General features: G+C 41.5%; 1 protein-coding gene across 3 annotated transcripts; it reads left to right on the top strand.

Moving 5' to 3' along the window:
• Positions 1-692: 692 nt before the first annotated feature.
• Positions 693-24,334, top strand: nsd3 (nuclear receptor binding SET domain protein 3). 3 transcript variants are annotated; one of them, XM_061038613.1, is made up of 25 exons: positions 693-1,042; positions 3,351-4,204; positions 5,541-5,777; positions 5,873-6,035; positions 6,605-6,759; positions 7,107-7,790; positions 7,875-8,037; positions 8,144-8,244; positions 9,192-9,240; positions 9,358-9,488; positions 9,893-10,018; positions 10,107-10,233; positions 10,322-10,522; positions 11,590-11,769; positions 12,493-12,639; positions 14,436-14,592; positions 15,360-15,562; positions 15,667-15,779; positions 15,897-16,043; positions 16,300-16,422; positions 16,720-16,836; positions 16,937-17,078; positions 17,196-17,302; positions 18,209-18,413; positions 19,447-24,334. In XM_061038613.1, the coding sequence occupies exons 2-25, from the start codon at positions 3,395-3,397 to the stop codon at positions 19,722-19,724; spliced, it is 4,866 nt and encodes a 1,621-aa protein (XP_060894596.1). In that variant the 5' UTR covers positions 693-1,042; positions 3,351-3,394; the 3' UTR covers positions 19,725-24,334. The 3 variants fall into 3 exon arrangements, with proteins under 3 accessions (XP_060894596.1, XP_060894597.1, XP_060894598.1); XM_061038614.1 differs by having other exon boundaries at positions 694-1,042; positions 12,616-12,639; XM_061038615.1 differs by lacking the exon at positions 12,493-12,639 and having other exon boundaries at positions 694-1,042.
• Positions 24,335-24,479: the final 145 nt, after the last annotated feature.

Raw genomic sequence — 24,479 nt, 5'->3', positions numbered from 1 at the left:
GTAAACTGACCACACACAAAAATGGAAAAAAAAATATCCAAATAGTCCTGTAGTGCACACACGCTTAACAGAATCGGGACCATCACAATTGTGGTACCACGAAAAAGGGGCAGAGTGAGAGGTTTGTCTCTTTCTTTCTCCCCCTTCTCTGCTACAGATCAGGCGAGCAGAGACGATGGCGTAAACGTCACTATACGGCATCTGCATCGCGTTTTGGTTAGGGGTGTAAAAAAAAAAAAAAAAAATCAAAACAATTGCGCATTTTATAACAGTCACAACATTTATTAAAAAAAAATCCATCACGGTGCTTTTAAAATTATCTACGGATATATTTTTTTCAAATAAATCCCCTTAAAAAATTATCTTCCTTAAAATGACACATGCAATTTCCTGTTTCACTTTTAGTGTAGGTGTCACTATTATCACTAGTGTTTGATCCGGTTCTCTTTTCCTGTTTAAGCGGACGCTATGAAATGTGAACTACACATCCAGCGGTGCTCCTGAGTCCATATAACCCCACATTCAGTCCCCCCGGATCTCAGCTGAGGAACACCGACTTGTACTTGAGCAAGGCCTGGGACTACAAAAAGGGACGCTTTTGTTAGACCAGAGGAAGAGGGAGCTAGAGACTCTTATTAAGCAGCAGCAGCAGCAGCAGCAGCAGAAGAAGAAGAAGAAGAAGCAGCCTCCTGCACACACTTGGAGAAGAAGGAGGAGGAGGTCGAGAGAATTGGATATATGTGACTCTACATTAGCAGGGGGTTTTCTCTTAAACGCTCACAGCCCCCCTAAACACTGAAGAAGAGACGAGCTTTGGGATTGGGCAGCGACCAGATATCGTAACACCCCCCCCCCCTCCTCCTCGTCGTCCTCCTCCTCCTCCTCCTCTCTGTTGAGAATTGCGTTAAAACGAAAAGAGGAAAAAGGCCTGCGCTTTACCTAAATCATTTTTTTTAAACCCCCCCCTCCCTCCTTTTTTTTATAGATTAAACGAGGAAGCGTTGCTGGTTGGTGTATGTGTTTAGAATGGGACACGCTGAAGGTATTGCCATTTTATTTTGTGTATTATCATTATTATTATTATTATTATTATTATTCTCCTTCCCCTGCATCTGAATCTGTGCTGCTCCTTCCCCTCTTTAGCGATAAGCGCGGTGGATGCATGTTGTTGAACCCTCCTCCTCCTCTTCCTCCTCTCGTCTCTGCACAGATGCATTTTTGCTTAACTAACATCCAGGCACATTTTATTATCCTCCCCCCTCCTTCAAAACCCGCCTGCGATGGAGGTTTTAATCAAGCCAGACAATTTGATTTAAAGGGGGCAACAAAAAAAAAAAAAAAAAAAGGCAGCAGCCATGTTGGCAGAGGAATGCTAGCCTGGCTTAGCTTAGCTTTCACCCTTTCATCTTCCTCCCATGTGTGATGCTCTTACATGGACAAAACAATAAGGCAAATGTTGGTGGCCTCAGCTCAAGACGAACAACCGTGTCTTGAAGCAGTGTTTTTAATCCCCCTTTTGTGGTTAATAATGTCCACATCTTGTCAGGACATTTCCCTTTCAATGCCAGGTAGCTTGCTAGAGGCTAACATCGCAGAAAGCTAAATAGATGTTTTTTTGTGTGTGTGTCTGCGCAGGTTGTTTTTTAAGTATAGTCAAACATTTCTCCTCATTTTGAGTGTTGAATGTTAACCACTGTGGAGATAAGTGCACTAAAATAACATAACATCGAAATAGGTAGCAAGTGACCGATAGTTGACACCTTTATGGATGTTTACATCAACCTGTGCCAAAGCTGCCTGCTCGCACTTCAAAACTACATTTAAGTGTCTCCACTCTCTGTTTCATCTATCACGATGGATATTCCTGTTATTATTATTAAAAGGAAAAGAGAGGACACTCACACACACTCTGCAATCTCTGCTTCTTTTTTTTGTTTGTTTTGTTTGCAATAGTAGGCCACCATGTGTTTGTGTTGATGAAATAAAAAGGTTAAAGTGATCTCCGGCTTGTGGGGAAAGAGGTACCACTCTGATGAATAATTAAAAAATTAAAAGCGCCCGGCAGCCTATTTTAAAAACAATAACCCGCTTTAAACTCTGTGTTTTGTGACGTGTTGTGGGAGTAAGCGCAAGATAAATTGAAGGGGATTTTGTCTGGAATTTGTCCTGTTTGTTTGCGAAAGAGTCTGATAAGAAAGTTCTGGTGTTTCACATCCAGGAGATTCCTTTTATCATCAACTTATCTGGAGAACATTGTGTGTGTGTGTGTAAATATAAGGCCTTTTTGTGTGTGAGACTGCTAGTTTTCCTTAAAACTTTACTGAAGTGGTCAAATAATCCTTTTATCCTTAACCTGTTGATTATATTAGGGGGGCGGCTGTGGCTCAGTTGGTAGAGTCGTCGCCTCTCAACCGGACGGTCGAGGGCTCGATCCCCAGCTGAGCAACATGTCCGATGTGTCCTTGGGCAAGACACTTAGCCCTGAATTGCTCCCGCTGCTTCAGTGGCGGTGTATGAATGGGATTAGTTACTTCTGATGACACTACATCGCGATCACTACCATCAGGGTGTGAATGGGTGGATGTGACAGGCGGTGTAAAAAGCGCTTTGAGTAGTCGGAAGACTAGAAAAGTGTTGTATAAGCTCAAGTCGAGGTTCGATCTGACATGTACTTGATTCATTCTCAGTTTGGTGCTTCTCATCACTAAATATCTCCGAGCACCACAGCTTGTGATTACCTGCCAGGCAAGGCGTGGGATGGCTCACTTCACTGGTTGGCACTTATTTTTGTTTACCATTTGTGCAAATTTTGTTTGCAAATATGCAACACCTAAGTGCAATATTGGATTGAACTGTAAGATCAGGTGCTACATGTAGTCAGGATTGATGTTGTTATGCTCTGTGCCTTCATTGGAACGCTTCACACTGTATGCCGATTGAACAGAGGAAAGGTAACGTGAAGATTCTTCTGAACTGGAGGCCAACAGGACACCCTCCAGTAGTTGTAGAGTGTAAACATTAAGTTTAATATTTTAGATTATTCTTAAGGATACACAGTAACTCAAGGCACGATAGAAAGCGAGTATAGGTGGGTTGTTAAGGTAAATGTAATTAATGTACCGTTTGAAGCTTTTAGTAAAAACTTAATGTCTGACAAAGGAAAGATACATACCTACACATTAAGAGTTAATGGGGGGATAGTAGGGGTCATGCATGGTGCAGATTTTGATTCATGAAATGTTAACCCTGGTGCTTCATGTTCTATTAATTTTTTTTAAGGTTTTCTGAAGGGTAAATGAGGAAATGATTTGAGTTATGTCACATAAGCACATTTACATCTCTCTCAACAGGTCCAGTCAAAGAAAAAGACAGTTAAGGATGCAGGAGCCCAACAATGGATTTCTCCTTCTCTTTCATGCAAGGGATCATGGGAAATACAATTCAGCAACCCCCTCAGCTCATTGACTCAGCCAACATCAGACAGGAAGGCACCTGTGACACCGGCAGTGACCCGGGCGAGGATGGTGGACCCTCCTACGATGCTGCCCTGGATGAGTTTTCCTACCCGTCGTCGGCCCCAGAGGACATGTCACAGGTCTCCAACGGCTATCCGCCGGGGCTGGGCATGTACGAGCCGCAGGCCAAGTTCTCCATGTACTCCCAGTTCCCCAACGGCTCGGCTAACGGCTACGGGGCGATACGGAGCTATGCAGAGCACGGCCTCCTGCCAGGGGAGGCGACGGTCCTGAGAGGGCCGGGCCTCCAGGAGAGACCTTTGTCCCCCGTGTCCCCCCCTTTGCCAACACATCACCCACATCTCCTACACCACCATCATCTACCCCATCACCACCACCATGCGCACCACTTCCACTCCAACCCACCTCACATACAAACCCACTCCCACCCACAGAGTCCTCCTCCGCCCCCGCTGCCCCCCCAGCACCACCTCGCCCAGACGCCTCATATCATGACCCACACTCTGCCCCCGCCTCCTCCACTGCACCTCCCTTCCTCCAGTCCTCCCCCCTCCCTCGTGGACAGTACCCCTTCCTCTCAGCCCTCCCACGCTCCGTCCATCACCCCTGGTGGGGTCCTGAAGAAAACCAGCTCCCCAGAGATCAAGCTGAAGATCATAAAGACGTATCAGAACGGAAAGGAGCTGTTTGAATCTGCTCTGTGTGGAGACCTGCTGCAAGAACTGCAGGTAATGCATTACCAAGTAACGGCACACACAGAGTTCTGAATCACTTAAGACACCATGTCCTCGTTTTAAATGTCTTTCAAAGTTTTCCGCTCCAAAAATACTTTTCATGAATGAGCAGATTTCTTCAAAATAGTGAATATGCACGAGTTCCTATCTCCAAAAGAGAGAATATGCAGTTTCTCTCTGTTTAGTTTCTTTCTATCTTTTGGTTTGAATCAAAACAACCAATTTTAAAATGTCCTGTAGTGGTTGGGATGTAGTATTTGGCTTTTTAGATATAATACAATTCTGTTTATGAAGATACATTGATGAATATCTAATTGTTTTGATTCAGGATCAGCCTCTAGTGACAGTTTCTTCATTTTGCTCTTTGGACTAAAGTTCTTAAACCCTTAAATGTCTTTTTCAAGTAGTTTTCTAACTTTTTATCACATCTCAGGGTTTTCATGAATGTAATACATTCACTGGTTATATGTCTGTTCTGCCTGCACATATTTAGGACTTTCATATACACGTCATCATATACACATTTATCTTTTCATATTTGTATTAATGTCTGCAAATTAACAAAGGTTCACGGTAAGACATTCTTGCAGTCAGTTTTTATGCTTAATAAGTCAAGATGAATTGAAAGAATTTTAAAAAACACTCTACTAAATCATGTTAGATTTTTATTTTTTTTTGTAAGTATTTCAAATAATTTCTTTGTACCACTCTTCAAATGTTATAGAATATATAAGTCTTCTCATCAAAGAAAGCATGAACATTTAACTACTGAGACTTCTGAGCCATTACAGATCAAACACACACTTTGTCTCCTCATCGTTTACTTTTTTGGCGTACAAAATGCCAAAAACTAAATTTATGAAAATTACAGATTATAAATTCCTTGAGATTAAGTTGATGGTCAGAATGCTGAAGAAGATACGCAGTTACTTGAATGTAAAACCATGCAAAGTAGGAAATGTTCCCATGAAGAGGAGGAACAAGCATTTCCTTTTGAAACATATTTTTGCATATTCATTTTCTGCTCTACATACAATCAACAGCTTATCTTATGTAACATCACAAGGCTCTGTTCTGAACCCCAGAACAATTAGATCACACACCAAAAACATTTGTGATCTGTCCATTTAAAATTGAAATATGGAAATGTTAAACTTTGAGCATTTTGTTGACCTGTAATGATCTTCTTAACAGCAGATAAGAGGTAGATATTTGAGGATGTTTTTGATTTCAGAAGACAACAGATACATTCTTGGATTGCTTTTATAGAAAAATCAAAATATAAAAGGAAAAAAAAAGTTCCCTGATGTCCTTTTTTTTATATCATCAGAAGAACGATGACGCGCCGATGCAGCCCAGACATGAGAGGAAGAAGGAGAAGAGGAAAAAGAGTGCGCGTCTGCAGCTGCAGGTCCAGGAACAGAAGCTGGACCAGAGCCAACCACAGACAGGTACCACGGAGCAGACAGAGGACATTCACATCCAGCCCCAGCCGACGGAAACAACCCCGGTTCAGACAGAGAAGCCTCAGAAGACCATCATCAAAACAGAACCAAAGACGCCCAAGGCAAGAGCTTGACTATTCTCTAGTGCGCAGCAGTTTGAATTCTCTGCACACAAATAACTTCAGACAGTAGTAAACATTGAGTCATTCATGTTCAGGTTCCCAAGGTCCATCATCCATCAGTGATCCAGGAGACGGGCTTCTGCAAGGAGTTTGTGATAGGAGATCTGGTGTGGTCCAAGGTCGGCACATACCCCTGGTGGCCCTGCATGGTCTCATCTGACCCGCAGATGAAGGTCCACACTCGCATCAACACCAGAGGTACAAACACACATGCAGAAGTGAATCACTCTAAACACTCTAAAGATATCGTCTCAAAGATATGAACTCCTTTATTTTCATCCCATTGTTCATATTATCTTTCCTGTTACCGAACACTGTTTTGTATTCTCTATTTTAGAATATTTGAGAACTGTCTAGGGTCTTAGATTGTCTCTGCTCAGTCAGTTTTTAAAAGTTGATGTTTTCACAATGTTCACGGGAGCCTGAGAATAAAGAATTTTACTATTTAACAATCAGTTTTTTGCATATGACAAAAAAAAAACAACCTACGAATTGGATGTGCAGGGGTCGTCGGTGGCCTGGTGGATGGTGCGCATGCCCCTTGTACGAAGGCTGTGGTGCTCCTTGGCGGGCGGATCCGAGCGGAGACTCATTTCCCGCATGCCATTCCCCACTCTCTCGCTTCCGTATTTCTGAATTTATCGACTGTCCTGTCTCTAAATAAAGGCAGAAATAGCTAAAAAAAAAAAAAAAAATCAACCTTAAAAATGTTTTTGGGGATGTGCACAAACACCACCGCTTGGTTTTCCTTTTCTCTGCCGGCACAGGTCACAGGGAGTATCATGTCCAGTTCTTCGGCAGTGTGGCTGAGCGCGCCTGGATCCATGAGAAGAGGATCGTCGTGTACCAGGGGAAGAAACAGTTTGATGATCTTCAGGCTGAGACGCTTCGCAAGACCTCGAACCCCGTGGAGAAAAGCAAAGTATGTACAAACTGATTCTAGTACTGTAGGCGTTTTTTAAATAGCAAACAATTACCTGACATGTAATGACCGAGAAAACACATTTTATTTCTGTGCTATGCATCCAGGGGCTCAGGTGACATTTTAACCTGGCCTTTAGAACCAGGGATACTTTGCCATGTATGCAAAGGAAATGCCTCCGAAGACCATCACTGACCATCTGCCAGACTCTCTCGACACTCTTTGATTTTTTGAGCAGTGTAGTAGTGGAGCTGTATATTTGAAAAATCAATACTGAAAATGTTGTTGCTCTTTGTATGTCAAGCTCATCAGATTCTCTGTTAATATTTTGGCTGTTTTCTTCCCAGCTTCTGAAGCCCATCCCTCAGAGAGAGCGCTCTCAGTGGGAGGTGGGAGTGGGCCATGCCGAGGACGCCTTTGTAATGACAAAGCAGGAGAGAATCGACAACTACACCTTCATCTATGTCGACCCGGAGCCGGCTGAAGCCCCGCCTAGCAAGAAACCCAACATCAGAGCGGAGAAACGAAACCGCCGCTCCAGTGGCTCATTCAGCAAGAAGGAAGACGGAGGAGTGAAGTCACCTGAAAGAGAGCAGCCGCCACGCCGGCAGCTCCCACGCCGACAGTGCAGTATGTCCAACACGGAGGACAATGCACACTCCCAAGCCTCGAATGAAGACAAGAACCAGAAGGGGGACCAACTAAAGACTTGCTCTCCGAAACAAAACTCCGGTGGTGAGGCTCGAACACGTCAGGACTCACCGCCTCCGGTCAGAGCCTGGAAAACAGCGGCTGCCAGAAAGCTGCTACCTCTCTCCATCACCATGAAGAGGCTGAACGTGGAGATCACAAAGTGTGACTGGCCTCTCTTGCAGAAGAAAGCTGCGACGTCTCCAAAAAAAGACAAAGAGGAGGAGGAAGAAGAAGAGGAGGAAGAGGAAGAAGAAGACGAAGAGGAGGAGGAGGAGAAGGAGGAGGAGCAAGTGGAGCAAGAGGCCAGGCAGCCCGACCTGGGATACTGCTCGCCTGAGGTTTGTGAAAACGACACAGACAGAAATGCATTTACACACAGAGTCATTCTGTACAGATGTTTTAAATGTTGATGCTTCAAGCAGGACAGAGCTAAACCTGAGCCCAGTCCTGAGGAGGAGGAGGAGGATGGGGATGAGGGGGAGGAAGACGGGGACGAAAGGAGAGGCTCCCCCGCCAGTCGCAGGAGTGAGGAGGGAGGAATGCAGCAGACCTCCTCTCCTGGATCACACCACAGTAGTCCTCACAGTGAGTAAAACAGACATAGATGGTGCCTGGTGTGTGATTTTTTTTTTTCTATTCAAGTTGTAAAGTCTGTAAAAGATTCAGCTAAATTCTTTTGATGTGTTTGCAGGTTCTCAGGAGAGGAAGCTGCAGCGGCGATCAGTCAGGAGCAGGTCTGAGTCAGAGAGAGGATCAGATCCCGTCCCCAAGAAGAAAACCAAAAAAGAACAGGTATAAGTCCTCACTGTATAAGCCCCTGTTCAGACCAAAAAACGTAGATGTATAGTGTTCATCCACACAAGAAAACAACACCACACTAAGGTTGTTTTTAAACCTGGGCCCTTTTCTTATATACTACATACTGGATCTAACTGACTAAAATATAAAAACATGTTTTAGGATTGCTCCAGTAGAAGTCTGCAGCAACACTAAACCTGAATGGTTGCAATGTAATCCTTTGTGGGTAACTGTGCCTAATCAAAGCAGGTGCCTTAGAAATGCCTCTTTTTGGGCTCAAGTAGTTATTGAGAATATTTGACAGTCTACACCACAACAACAAAATCCTCTCTACAACTCTGATCCATGTTTCCGCTGTTATCTTCATGCATAAACTCTTTTGACGTTTCATACCTAACTTCTCCGGGATGAAAAGCAAAACTTCAGTTTGTAGTGTAACAAAAAAAAAAAAAAAGATCTTACATTTGAACAAAAAAGAAAGGTATTTATGTGCAGATCCTCTCCAGTGTGTTGGCAGACTCTCTAGGTAGGATAATCTGAGCTTGTTGTGGCGAGAAGATCAATACTACTCATGTCTGTGATAAATGCATTGGAGTCTGAAAGCGGTTAGCCTAGCTTAGCATTAAGCCTGTAAACAGCATGAAGCAGACTGCAGTTTGATTTGAGTTGTTGCTATTTTTGCATTGTCAACTTTTCGATAAGGATCCTAGATAAAAGTGTGTAGTTAATGTTTTCTTGGATTCTGCAGTGTGTAGGTAGACATCTTCACAGGACTGTGGTATTATGAGAGAAGACTGTTTTACGTTCAAAATTCAATACAGCAATTGTCATTTCCCCTGCATGATGTCCGTGGTCAGCTTATTAGTGGAAAAAGAGATTCACATTTTTCTTCTCTTTTAATCAATGATGAAATACATATTCATGTTAAACCCTCTTCACAGGCTGAGATGGCTCCTGAGACCATGCTCCTGAGGACAGGTTCACAGAAAGGTTGGGGGATCCATCATTGTCTCATGATCTGAACCTCTGTGTCTTCTTCCTCCAAATACTAATAAGAAGTTAAAAAAACGATGTCATTGTTCATTACGCCCTCTGTAATCTTTGTAGGGGCCAGTGAGATCTCAGACGCCTGCAAGCCTCTGAAGAAGCGAAGCAGAGCGTCAACAGATGTGGAGATGGCTTCTTCTCAGTATAGAGACACCTCCGATTCAGACTCGAGAGGCCTCAATGACCCCCAGGTGAGATAAGAAAATATGCATACATAAACAAAAACTATGCACAAAGGGAGGAAGCCACTGTTAGAAAATCAGAATATACACCCATCTTACTTTCAGGAATTTTTACATTAAATTATGGAATCATAATTGTTTTATTTTTTGTGTCTGGTCTTGATTAAATTTATTGTATTTGTCTTTTTTTAAAGTCTATACTTGTTTGGTACTGTAAGATTAGAGGTACAATTCACACTTTTAATACGGGGTGGAGGTGACTCTCTGTACATTAAGCCAAGAGTGGACACGTAATTTAATAATTAAAAATAACCATTTGTTGTTAAATAGATAGCTCACACTAGATTGGTCTGTAAGCTGGATTCCATCTCAAGAAACAAATCTTCAAACTAACTCTTCTTTTTGTCTCTCAGGGTTTGTTTGGGAAGAGTCTTGATAGTCCGGCGGCGGCAGACGCTGATGCTTCAGACACTCAGTCTGTGGACTCGGGTTTGTCCCGCAAGGACAGCAGCACCGGCAAAAGAGACACCGTCTGCCAGGTGAGGGCTGCTCACGATTCAGATGTTTAGTTTCTTGCTTGTAAACGGTTATATGATGTTCTAACTGTCTGTGCGTGTCTGTGTGTAGATCTGTGAGACGTACGGGGACGGTTTGGTGGTGTGTGAAGGTGAATGCAGCAGACAGTTTCACCTGGATTGTCTCGGTCTCTCGTCCCTACCTGAAGGCAGATACGTCTGTTTGGAATGTAGAAATGGTGAGCCAATCAGAACACAGCAACATTTATACATATATTGTGTTTCTCTCTTTTCTAACACAGTCTCTCTCTCTCTCTCTTTTTGCAGGCAATCATCCTTGTTTTAGCTGTAAGACTTCGGGCCGGGAGGTGACACGATGCTCTGTCTCTGGATGTGGTTGCTTCTACCACGAAGACTGTGTTCAGAAACTCCCAGGAACCACCAGCAGTCAGGGTGGAGGCTTCTGCTGCCCTCAGCACAGCTGCTCTACCTGCTGCCTGGAGAGAGACCTACAACGAGCCAGTAAAGGTAAACCAGTGTCTGCATTGTGTTTTCAGCTTCTTTGATTTCCTGTTTCAGTCTGAAGTGGAAGTTCTGTGGCATTGAGGCAGTGCTGCGTCAGCAAAGTGTAAAAAAAAAAAAAACAACAACTGAACAAAGCTCCAACATTACAGACTACAAGCACAAAGACTGAACCTACCCAGTAGAATTTGTCGAAGAGAAGCTGAAAAGAAAGTATTTTCATTTCCTCACGAACATTAGATCGAGAGAGAGAGATGCTGAAAAAACACAGTTACACTTACACCTTGACTGTGTGCCTGTACATTTAGGTTTTACACAAGACCGGTGTCTGCTAAAACACCTCCCTAAATCCAAACAAATCCCAAAAGCTTTTTATTTTCAACACTAAATTTGCACCAATTAATCTGTGGGTAGATTAATTACACACAGGCTCCAACAGGTGAAATGTATGCATGCTGAGTGAGAAAGCATTGCTTTTATTAATCCATTGCAATGTGTTTATATAGGAGATTCTCAGTGATATTGTGATTACCTGCGCAGCCACATCGCCTGTGCTGCTTTTGTTTTTCCAGAATATTAAGCTGAAGGCAAGTCGGGAAGGAATGCAAAAAGATTTTAGCACCGTTTTTGGGTTCCTTTTACTTTATTTAAACCCCTCAGGGTCTCGTCATGAATAATATCCTTCAGCCTTCAGCTTTTTCTTTTGTGTCCCTGGCCCACCACTGGTCCAAAACATCAAGTGTTAGTGTTCAATGTCAAACCATATTGAGGACAAAGATAAAAGAAATCTTGATTCTCTTTGCAGCCAAAAAAGAACAAAGTTGTTGTATATTTCCCTCCTGACTTCTCTTAATTACAGCTGGAAACCATAAAAGAATCTGACCTAATTCATTATAAAACTCTGCAATGACAGGGATTTGTGAGTGTGCTCTACTTTATCACTGATACGTGACTCATGTGACGGAGTGAGAAGTTCATCAAAACTTGTCCTGTGCAGAAAAGGTCAGTAGACTCTCTCTTTTCTGAGTCTTTTTTTTTTTTTTTTTTTTTTTTTTCCTCCACTCCCTGTCCAGGCCGTCTGATGCGCTGTATCCGCTGTCCGGTGGCCTATCACACAGGAGACGGCTGCGTGGCTGCAGGCAGCGTCGCCCTCACCCATCACATCATGATCTGCAGCAACCACGGCAGCACCAAGAAGAACGGCCTCCTCAGCTCCCCCGTCAACGTGGGCTGGTGCTTCCTGTGTGCCCGAGGTGAGCTCTCGCAGCAGAACGCACTTATTGCCCATGTCTCCTCTAGTGTGGAAGGTTTTTAATTCATCACACTTGATAACTGAGCTTTCACATGATGATTCAAAACCACAAGATAAATTCACATTTGGGCTTCTACAGGTCCAGATCAGCTTCCAAGATTGTATTTTTTCTTCTTAAATTTAAAAATCTTACCATTTTATGATGCAGTCAAATCTGGAATAACACTGCATGCGTAAACATAAATGATAATCCCACATGCATTTTGTTTTAGATATATCATGTTTGGATCTCCTATTCAATATTTCATGTTTGGGCTTATTGTTTTAATGGAAAGCCGTGCTGTGCTATGTAATGGTTTGTTTTCCATCGCAACACTAATTCTATGAATCGTGGAGGCTGCACTCCCCTTTAAAGAATCCCTTCTACTCAGGATGGAGATGCATTCTGACTTTTTAAACGTGGTTTAGATTTGATGTTTTGCCTGGTAAATATTCAGTCCAGTGCCCCGTTTGGCCTCTATGTGTTGGGACAAACGTTGTTTTACTTGTTTCTTCTGTGTGTGTGTGTGTGTGCGTGTGTTTGTGCGTGTGTGTGTGTGTGTGTGTGTGTGAGAGAGAGAGAGAGACAGAGCACATGTGTTTGTTCTTTCTCTTCTGTGAATTTTTGGGTAATTTCGAGTTTGACTGCGGCTCACCCCCGTCTCTTCCTGTGTGTCTTGTGTAGGGCTGTTAGTGCAAGACCTTACTGACACCATATTAAGTTCATATGCCTATAAGTCCCACTACCTTCTGACTGAGTCAAATCGTGCTGAGTTGAAATTACCTATGATTCCCTCTCCTTCGTCAGCTACCAAAAAGAATGTTGGGAAAGGTAACTGAACAGTTTTTCTCTTACTCCTTTTGTCCCACTGGTCTGTCTTTGTGTTGTGCCTGCTCCCTTTCTGATTTAAGTTGCCCCCTTTTTTTTTTTTTTTTTTTTTTTTTTGGTTACACATCTTTCATTTCAAAGCCTTGAAGTGCAATGTCAATTAACTGGTTAATCCTGCAGTTAATTCTAATGCAGAGTGGCGCAAAGTAACCTCAGCTGAGTTCCCTAACACATTAACAGAAAAACGGTGGGCCTCGTGCAAACAACAGTTGTGTTTAATCCAAATACACTGATTCTCCAAACTAAACTGGTTGTAAATCTGCACTTTTCAAAGACATTTAGGGTAGCAGAATTACAGGATTAGATATTGTATCAGCATCAAAGTACACGGTAGACTGTAGAGGATTCTATTTGTGTCTTCATCTGTTCCTGACGTTAATCTTACATCAAAAAAACCCAAACCTTCCATCTCATAGCAGCCTACACATCTTCATATTTTCAATTGGCTACTTTTCAAATGTGTCAACAACAACAAGAAAAATCATGCACAGCAAAACGGTAACAAGTTCTCTCCAATGAATCCGTTTGTTTTGGTGGTTCTTGCCTGAGGCCCACCGTCAGACTGGTTTGTGATGTGCAGTAAACTTTCGATCTGGGTTTTTATTGATGCAGTGAACAAGAATAGTTAAAATGTCCTTCTGATTTCAAACTAGTAAAACTGTAGGAACATGTGACTGGTTCTCAGACCTCCAGCATGTTAACTACAATTTGGTACTGTAATGCAGGATGCTCTGGATTACATCAGTTTCTGTTCTGTGGTTGGTTGGAGCTTATCGAGGCCCACTGCTTCTCTGCCTCAGCACTCTGGGCTTGTTTCTGTTTTTATTTGAAAGACTCTTTCCAGCCTCACTCCCTTTATGCTGACTGAAACCTTTCTTTTTTTTTTTTTGTTTAATTTTTGACTGAAATTTTCAAATGAAATTATTATTTTTTTGGCTCTGACCTGTCTTGGATGGAATATTTCCCAAATCAGAACTAGATTTGTGTACATTAAAGTTTCAGGGCAACAATGGGGGAATTTGACCTCTAAAAAAAAATGTAAAGACAAAAAAATGCTGATTGCAATCATCTAAAATTCTGATTCCATGCAAGCTGGTCTGTGCAGGATGTGTGATGGGAATAGTTTGCTTTACTGGCAGGACTGCATGCCTGCTTTTCGCCAATAATAATTTTTTTTTTTTATATAACCCACATTCATTGTTAACCCCCTGGCTGGTTTCATTCCTGTGCTGCCGCATGTATTTCCCTCAGGCTGGTCTGGGTACAGGGCTCTGAATCTGATTGTCAGACATGCTGCTACTGCAATAAGACTTGTAACTAAGACTTGAGAATCCAATGTCGGGCTTTACAACCCGGTTTTAGTCTTGCTAATGGAGTATCACAGTAGCCTTTACACAAATAATAGCTCCTCCACTTAGTATTCAAGATAATGCCAAGATATTACTGTTATCTTTTTCTTAACAAGGACACTATATTGACATCATACAAGGGGCTGAAATACCATGTGTTGATGCTGTGTGCTGTGTGTAGGCTCCCTAGTATTTCTACATTTTTTTTAGGCTTGTCTGCAAATGAGATTCAGAGTTTGTCCAGGTATAAAGGTGCATCACCTAATTATACACTCCTCCTCTCTTTGCATACCAATGTCCTTCAACGCATGCATACACACATACTCACAAACACATACACATACACACTCACACACACACACAAACATGTGTACATCCATACAATTGTAGGAGGCAAGTTGCTGTGCTGCGACTCATGCCCGGCGTCCTTCCACCCGGAGTGTCTGGAGATTGAGATGCCGGAGGGGGCGTGGTCCTGCAGTGATTGCAGGGCAGGGAAGAAGCCTCACTACAAACAGATTGTCTGGGTCAAACTGGGCAACTACAGGTACGCAATGGGCACTGATGATGCACCGCTGAGGGTTTTTGTAGCTGTCAAAGTAAATTGTTCTGTTACACTTGAAATGTAGTTGTTTGTGTTAAATAAACATTTATGATTATAAGAAAACTACAGACTACACAATGAACATATTTATTAGATCAGACCTAAACCGTCCTGCTGCTGGAAATACACAAGAGCATTAATATATAAAAGTCCCTGAAATATTGACTCTTTACTTTACTAAAGTTAACATCATGTTGAATATTTACTTCTCAGTTGGAAAAGTGTGTTACTGACTAACATGTTTTAAGTTGTCAAAGGATTATTTGCCCTAAAAGACTTTTAGAATAACACCTGTATTATCTGTTTTTAGTTCAGTTTTTATTTGTGATCTTATGGGATGTAGGTATTCAGGATATAGCACAGCAGCTGTGTTTTCCTTCTTCAGACTGATGTGACCGATGTGTTTTAATATAAATGCTGCAGTTTATAGTCAACCTGCTTAGAACTAGATCCAAAAACTGCTCATGAGACCCAGATTCATCTTGTTGATCAGAGTTCAAGAAACATCAACTTTTTTTCTTGATTATTCAAAAACTCTCATTCACATAAAAGAATGAATGCAAAGAACAGTGAAGTCACGGAGGCTGTGGTGTACCACTCCTGAAGACTATAGAAGCTTTTGATCAGATGTTTCATGATTATTATTAAACTCTTCTTCTTCTACCTTTTATAATTCTCTCCTTCATTGTCCCTGGTCCTTTTCCTTGCAGGTGGTGGCCGGCTGAAATCTGCAACCCTCGCTTGGTGCCATCAAACATCCAGAGCCTTCGCCATGACGTTGGCGACTTCCCCGTCTTTTTCTTCGGCTCCCACGACTACTACTGGATCAACCAGGGCCGCGTCTTCCCCTACGTGGAGAACGATAAAAACTTTGTCACGGGTCAGATCAACATCAACAAAACCTTCAAGAAAGGTAATTTCTCCCTTTAAAAAAAAAAAAAAAAAAAAGTCCTCCTAATTTTAAGGCCAAATCTGTTGGGAGGATGAACGACTGAGATATTGTTTGGTTGTTTCCAGCTCTGGAAGAAGCAGCACGGCGGTTTCAGGAGCTCAAGGCGCAGAGGGAGAGCAGGGAGGCTTTAGAGCAGGAGCGCAACTCTCGAAAACCTCCACCCTACAAATTCATTAAGGTAATTTAATCATTTTATTCTCTTGCTTTAAAAACAAACTCATGAAATGCTGCGTTTAAGTAGTCTCGACAAGTCTTCAGTGTTTTAACGTATGGCTGTTTCTTTCTTCTGTATCAGTCTAATAAACCAGTGGGGAAAGTCCAAGTGCACATAGCCGACTTGTCAGAAATCTCACGATGCAACTGCAGACCCGCAGATGATCATCCTTGCAGTCTCCACTCCCAGTGTTTGAACCGCATGCTGCAGTACGAGTGTCATCCACAGGTCTGTTGGCCTATTTTAGTTATTGTTTATTGTTTGTGATGAAACTTTTGAGGGGCGCTGGTGGCGCAGTGGAGGCTGTGGTCCTCCAGGCGGGCGGCCCTGGTTTGAATCCCACCTGTGGCTCCTTTCCCGCATGTCATTCTCTACTCTCTATCCCCTGTTCGATCTCTCCATTTAAGGCACAAAAAGCCCCAAAATCAATCTTGATTGTTAAGAGAGTCTTAACTTCTAACCATTGTTTATTTGTTTTTGTCAGGTGTGTCCTGCAGGAGACAACTGTGAGAACCAGTGTTTCTCAAAGCGGCTGTATGCGGAGACGGAGGTGGTAAAGACAGACGGCCGGGGCTGGGGCCTCAGGACCAACCAGGCTCTCAGGAAAGTACGTTCAGTTCAAACCTTCAACCCATCCTGCGTTACCTTTTGCTCTTTTGGATTCACTTCCAATTTTCAAAGTGAACTAAACACATCTTACCTCAAGAGACCACCCCTTCCCGTCTGAAAGGGACAGTCTCCCGCTGTGAGGTGCATATGTGAACTAGGTCAGGAGAATATCTGGAGCGGTCCTCCTGAAACGATCTTAATATTTTCAGGAGTGCGTTTGTGAAAACAGCTTATGTAATGTTGTCTGTGTGACGCCTAAAACTTTGTTCCATGTGATGTTTGTCGTTTCCTCCAGGGTGACTTTGTGACAGAGTACGTGGGAGAGGTGATCGACTCGGAGGAGTGCCAGCAGCGAATCAAACGTGCCCATGAAAATCACGTGACCAACTTCTACATGCTCACCCTCACCAAGGTGACATCAGAGAAACCAAACAACATGTGATCAGAGGAGATTCATCCACAGAGCATTTCTTGAACCCTGTTGTCTCTTTTTTTTTTTTTTTTCCTCGTAGGATCGTGTGATCGACGCCGGCCCAAAAGGAAACTCTTCTCGGTTTATGAACCACAGCTGCAGCCCAAACTGTGAAACGCAGAAATGGACGGTGAACGGAGATGTTCGCATCGGACTCTTCGCCCTCTGTGATATCGAGGCCGGTAAGTTACCATGGAAAGAAGACGCATACGCTTATTGTTACATTGCCTAATATAAACGCACTCAGAGAAAGCTTGATGGTAAGTTTGATCCTCGTCTTGTCCCCTGATATCCTGCAGACACAGAGCTGACATTCAACTACAACCTGCACTGTGTGGGAAACAGGAGAGCGTCCTGCAACTGTGGCTCAGACAACTGCTCGGGGTTCCTCGGGGTGCAGCCAACGGTGAGGAAGTTTTTGTTTTCACTTTTCCTCAACATGAATCTGGTTCTGAACTATGTTTTTTTTTTACACTCTTCTTGTACCTCAACATTATATTACAGCCTAATATATCCGTATCTTACTATCGCAATATTGTATGGGCCAGCACTTTCCAAACATATCTTCATAAAATTCTATTACTCCAGAAACGTTTTGTCAGAATGGCAACTTTTTCCAAGCCCTGTGATGCAACCTCCCCTCTTTTTCTGAAGTGTAACATATTGACAATCTTTGATATCAATATTCTTCAAATAAGTAGCTTTATTTTAAAAGTTAAATACATGAGTGCAAACTTGCCAGAAAGCTTTAAAGCATTTTTCATTTTTAATTCTCAAGTGAACTATTACTCAACTAGACAAACCAATAACCTCTACCTACCAATGTGTCGTACATCTCGAGGACTCAATAAGATACCGTGGAGTCAAATTATGGAACACGCATATTTATTTACTTGATGATTTTTTGTCTTTTTCTAGATACAAATTGAGACTCAGAAATGCGTTGATGTCAGAAAGATTTGTAGTGAATAGTGAATTGTCCTGATTTTGTTATATTGTCTACATACTGTATGTCCTGTTTTGCTCTATTTTTATGTTTTCAATGTTTGTATGTACTTTTCAATTGGGGTAAATTTTATTTGCGATAGTAAATATTCTTACTTTGTTATTTTTTTACTGTATTTTATTTTAACTTTGTTTAATCTCTTAAGGCGAGGTTTTGAGATAAGCCCTCATGGGTTTCTACCTCACCTGCACATGTGTTTTATTTTTTATTTATTTCTTATTTTCTGTTTGATTCTTCTTTCAAAAAATGTGCAAATAAACTAAACTAAACTAAAACTTCGGAACCCGCTTTTGCCTTTTTCTTCAGAGCGCTGTGGTGATGGAGAAAGAGGAGAAGGCGAGGAATGCCAAGCTGAAGCCGAAGAAGAGGAAGCTGCGACTGGAGAGCAAACACACACACGAGTACTTCTGTTTTTGGTGTGGAGAGGGAGGGGAGCTGGTGATGTGTGACAGGAAGGACTGTCCTAAAGCGTATCACCTGCTGTGTCTCAACCTCACCAAGCCGCCATACGGTAATGACAAGAGGAGCTCGAGTGTGCGATTCTCAATCTATCTGAATTATCGGTGGGGACAAATAATGTGTTGTGCATTCATTGAAGCAAACAATGTGCTGCTATTTCAACGACAAGCCATTTCTTAAACCATTAACATCCCACCTTCTTTTTAGTTTGTGACCCCTAAAAACAGACAATATGTCCTTGCAGTTCCTGGTTGGTTGTAAGTCTCTGGTTTCAAATGTAATGTTATTTTTTTTTCTTGTTTAATCAGAATCATCTTAGGCAAGTCAAGTTTATTTTATTGCACATTTCAGCAACAGGGCAAATCAAAGAGCTCCACACAGACTTCAAAAACATCATGACAAAGTAAATTAATTTTTAAAAAAAAAAGGTTATTATAGAATTTTAGCAGCCTGAAAAGGTCGTTGTGTCCAGTGATGCACCAGATAAAAAGCAGCCGAGCACAGCCATTCATTAATCTTATAAATTAAATTTAAGTCTATTATTTTATTGATCTGGTGACATAAATGGCGTTGAGGTTTTAATTTTCCTGTCAGGATTAATAAATGGAAAATCACATCCATGATCTTATATCACTACAGGTTTGTGAGAAAATGTGTCTTCTATATTTTTGGCTGAACTGAAGCTCTTAAAAGTTTGAAAGAGGGTGTTTTGGCATCACATTAAAGTTTAAAGATACCTATTTTAAAATGAAACTACTGTGACTTAAAACACTATTGCTATGATTTCTGGCGGTGACACCTTCAAATCAAATTTAGACTGATGACCACTTGTTTGTGGTTGATGTGAAACAGTGCAGACCAAGCCTGTGTTTATTGTATTTTTCTTGTTGTTTAATTTTTGAGGCAGTGAGAATTGGGAACAACAAAGGATCACAGTTTATAGCAAGTCTGAAAACACATACATATATATATCAGAACTTTGTTTTTGCTCTCCTTTCTCCTGTAAAAACCTGAGATTTATGTCCATAATCTTGGTGACTGAATTCACTTGTCTTCCTCTACCCGCCCCGCGTGTCTGTCTGCAGGACGTTGGGAGTGTCCTTGGCATGACTGCAGCATTTGCGGCTCCCCGGCCTCATCCCTCTGTGACTTCTGCCCTCGCTCGTTCTGCCAGGATCACGAGACGGGGGCCCTCACCTCCTCCTCCCTCGAAGGACGCCCCTGCTGCTCCAGTCACAACCCTGCCAATCCCCTGGGCTCTGAGTGCGGCCCTGAGCCCGGCTCGACCCAGCGGCGCCGCTCCGCTCTGAGCCCCGTCAGGGTGAAAGAGGAGCCCGAGCAAGTGATGCCGGACACAGAGTGACGCGGCAGCTCCCTCAATACCTCATTCCCTGTAAAGTGTACGTCTATTGGTCTCCTCGGCTCCAATCCACCTCTGATCTGAAGCAGTGCACTAAAAAAAGGGAAGACAGTGCTTTTTACCGACGTGACGGCCCAGTTCAGAGAGGAGACAATGAACACCTCAGTGCTGTTTGTGGTGCGAGCAGAGCGATGGAGTGTCTGCAGAAAAAGAAAAAAAACTGTCCAGGCTTCAGTGTGCGCCATCCTCCCTCCTCTTCTTACCATAAAACACCACTAATGGTCTCTACAGCTCTCTAAAGCCCAGACACCCACGCCATCATGTTTCCTTTTTTGTATTTTTTACAGCGGTGGAAATTTTAAGTGTTGTCACATTGTCATTAACTGGCACTTTGAAGAACTCAACGAGTGAGGTGGAGAGAAGAGGAGGCAGGGGAGATTCTGAACCTCTACACCACCGCGCTGCTCCTCTGCGTGTTTACCTGCTGTATGCTGTGATCGGCATCTCACACACACACACACACACACACACACACACACACACGATGGCTGTACGGAGAGGATTCAACTATTATTCCTCCTCCACAGCAGATCTTCACTCCTGACGTGGTCTGTCATTGTATTCATCTCTTCTTCTTTGACAAAAGGAAGCTGGAGGAAATGACCGGTTTAGTGCAATTTTTTTCAGGACCACACTACATTCCAATCTTCCTTAGACATGGTTTCACATACTTATGGGTATAGATGAATATAATTATATACAGTATCTATGTTTGTTAATGTTTACAGACAGATTCTCTCACTTCATCTTGGTGAGTGGTGTATTATGTTTGTTTGTTTAGGTGTTTAAACATTACACAGACCTCCTTGTGAAAATAGTCCTATTAAGGTGAAATATAATGGTATATAGTGTAATGGTATGACATTACAGAAGTACTTGTGACTTTCATATTGCCAGTCTCACTCGCCATTGTGTACATAATTGGCTCATAATATTGTAAAGTACTTAAAGATCAGGAGGGACGAAGAAGGAAAAAACACTTTTTTAAAACCAGAAACTGATCCTTTTTTTATTTGAATCTCTCCGTAGTTTTGATTTCCTCTGAGCAGTTTCTGTTGTTTGTATGGTAGACGAGGAGCTCAGCTTGTAATCACTGGTGCTGTCTTTTAAGTATTGTTTATCAGCCTTCTGTTCAGTTCTGTCTGTAGGAGATGCTGCACCCATGCAGTCCGTTTTCAGTTACTTCCTGTACTGTGACCGCTTTCAGGCTTGTTTTTGATTTTGTGATTTTTTTTAACTCCATATTTTTTTGATTGCCAAACTTTTCTGAAAAAGCACTTTTACACAGCTTGTCGCATCACAACTTAGGTAGGTCATACATTTACAAAAATGTAAAGTAAAAGAACATAAGACAAGTGTTTCAAATGGATACCTCTAATCCTCGTAGTAACGTCGGGATTTAAACTGTGTTGTAACTTTTTTCCTCAAGGTCAGAAACGTTGCTGGGCGTTGGTTGGGCGTTTTTTTTTTTTTTTTTTTCTGAGGAAGTGGCCTAAAATGCTGGGGTGTTTTTCTTTTTCTTTTATTTTTTTGGGCACAAGATGGATAGACTGCCAGCCTGGCTTCAAACAAAGACTCCTGGAAAGGGGCTTCTTCATTTCCCACCTGAAGAACATGCTAAAGGCTGGGCTTTTATAAAAAGACGTAATGGTGTAACAACAGTCCTGTTCAGTATAATGTATAATATTCAAACTTCTGTACAGTGTTTTTAAATCTCTCATCTGTCAAATCTGAATTTTTTCTATTTATAGCACCACATTTTATACCTGTTACTTTCTCAAACACCAGTGCAGTCATTTTTCTTCCCCTCCACCACAGTGAAAGTGAAATAGACTATTAAAAACATGGGGAGTTATACATTAGGCTATATATATATATATCTGTATTTAGTCATTGCATACGTTTTGTTTCTATACATTTGGTGTAATGATTCCACATTTGGTGACAGCCGCTGCTCTTCGCCCTGTATCGTGACTCACAGTAATCGGTGTTAAAAGCGGTGTGAAGCAGTTAAATATAGGAATGTCAAGATTCAGTTTCTTCTTCTTTTTTTTTTTTTACCCTGCACTCAAGTGAACATAACAGGAGGACGGTTATCTGTTAGTCATGCCACAGCCTTTTGCTCAGTCACATTAATATTTCTCCTTTAGTGGTTTCTGCCCCTGTTTTTTTTTGTTGTTGTTTTTTTTTTTAAAAGCTACCATAGTGATGTGTTAAAAGTCAAGCCCCAGACTGAAACAGTGCCAATATTTCCAAACAAGTCTTTATATGTGCAAGGTTTTTTTTTTTTAAGTGCATTGACTTTTACATGAAGCTGCTAATGTATTTTGTCCACCTGGCTGAAACACACAACAGTCCTGTTGGAAACCTTCTGGACTCCTACAAAATCCAGACTTCATTTTAATCGGTGTTGATGTTACCTGACCCGGGCTTTTTTTAGTGGATGTAGGTTGTGGTGTTTTTAAATTGTTTACCTTCTTTATATCACTGCAGGAGGGTTAATAACACAACACTTCACTGTAACGCATCAGGACAGTCGAACCTGAACCTTCAAATCCCCTCTTTTAAACTGTTCATGTAAAAAATGAAACGTATTACCTATGTGACTGTGGAATTGTTGGCAGGACTGTCGTATTTACCAGCATTACTTTTAATTGAAGGCGTCTCTAAACTGGCAGCTTTAGGGTAAATAGTATGAAATAAAAGACTAAAGAAATACAAAAAGAAGGGGAGCCAGTGAATCCTGAAAAGTGACAGATTCCAGCTTTCATTAGGAGGACATCTTGAGCTGGAATAGTTATTTGTGCCTGATATGATTATTCCTCTGAAAAGTTCTAAACAAATCTAAGAAAAGTTAGATATTAAACATTTCTGGACACAAGATATCGTCTGCTTCCCTCAACACTCCATTCTCAGTTTTTTGACTTTTAATATCACATTTGTGTAGATGACTCTGATTTAAGGTGAGCACAGAGAAACTTCCCTTTTTCGGGATATGATTCACTCATTTTATTTGAACTTCTACTCTAATTGTCTGCACACATCCTTTTGCACAGTTAAGGTCGAACATTTTGGGAAAGTAGAATTTGATTTGGACTTGAGGGGTGTGTTGATTTTGCAAACAATGCACAGAAACAGGATGCAATGCTTTCGTTTTTATCAAATGTTCTCACTTTTCTACATTACTCATTATTATGTCGTGGATTCTGACCTTTGACCTCCTACATTTGCCAAACTGTTTGTATTCAGAGATGCTCCCCCCCCCCCTCAGTAGTCAGTCATGGGCTTGGGACACTTTAGTACTTGTTCAGTATCAGGGTAGGTACATCATTTAGGCCCTTTTACTTATTTGTCCTTTACAAACTCAAAGAGTCAAACTTGAATTTTATTTCATTTCAAAGATTTCAGGCATACGTGATCATCAGACTGCAGGACTCCTTGACTTTTGTTCTGTTGTGAAAAAGAAATTCAGACTGATTTTTTTTTTTTAACTTTACGACTCTTCTGAAAGTATTTTTCTTTCACTTTGAGGTGGCTGAAATGCATGCTTCCAACATCAGACACTGATTTTGTTGGAGAGTCTTAAACTGCCTGATTTAATGCCAATGTTTGTTTTTATTTGTGTTCCTTTTATTTTTTTGTTCACCATGTTGCATAGAGATTGTGTATAACGGCCTTTATTTTCTTTGTTTGCACCTGCAGATCGCATGATCATGCATCACCTTGTGCCAGTCTGTCCTCTTCTGCCCTTGTCAGCAGCAGTATTACATAGTTTGACTGTCCCAGCTTGCATCATTTCCTTCACTTAAAAAAAAGTTATCTGATGTGTTTGTTAGTTTGTCACGATAGTTCCCACATTTGTTTTCTTTCAGAGACAGCATGTTTGTTCTCATTTGAGTGACCATCAATCCGTTGAGGAGGTTTTTTTTTTTTTCAAAGTGTACAGGAATTTGCTGATTATTCATATTTTTTGTACACACTCAAAATTTAGGATGGACCACGACCTCCCTTTGTTTGTACAAGAGTATGTTTCATTTTTCACTGTGACGTCTTTTGGTTTTTGTGCAATGTTGCCGACTGTCGTTACGTTTTCAAGTTGACATGCTGTCAAAGGAGAAATAGTGTTGAAATAAATAATGAAATTCACCTCTGTGAGCACTCATCATCTCTTTTTTACTCGTAGTAAACTTACTTACAGTAACTCTAACTGGGGTCATATCTATCTCTCTTGGTGTTGCTTCTATGAAAAAGTGGATGAACACAAAATACCATGTTGATTACTGTTTAACCTGTGTTACTGCATATTGTTGAAGAACCTGTAAATAGTTTGCATTGAACTTGCATAGGATCATGTTACTGTGGCGTGCTCTTTTTGCCTGTACATTTCTGCTTCTAAATGTGTGTGACTGTTGAGACAACACTCTTTTTGTACATGACTGTCTTTTTATTTGAGAATATTGATTCTGTCCTTTTTTCATTCTAAAGTTGAGTTTGAAGAGTTCAGACATGCCTGAAGTTTGACTTTAATAAAGCTGTACTCTGTCTCAGTGAAAGGCTCTCTGAGTATTGGATTATTTATTTTTTTACAGTTTGATGAAAACAGAGTCATCAGATTAGTATATATCTTATTTTTAAATTGTTTTTAAAGCCACAAAAATAAAGAAACATAGTATGCTACTATAACTATTCAAGATCAGC

Source organism: Labrus mixtus, chromosome 5 (genome assembly GCF_963584025.1).
Source record: "Labrus mixtus chromosome 5, fLabMix1.1, whole genome shotgun sequence".
Taxonomy (NCBI): domain Eukaryota; kingdom Metazoa; phylum Chordata; class Actinopteri; order Labriformes; family Labridae; genus Labrus; species Labrus mixtus.
This window is presented reverse-complemented; position numbering and strand designations above follow the sequence as displayed.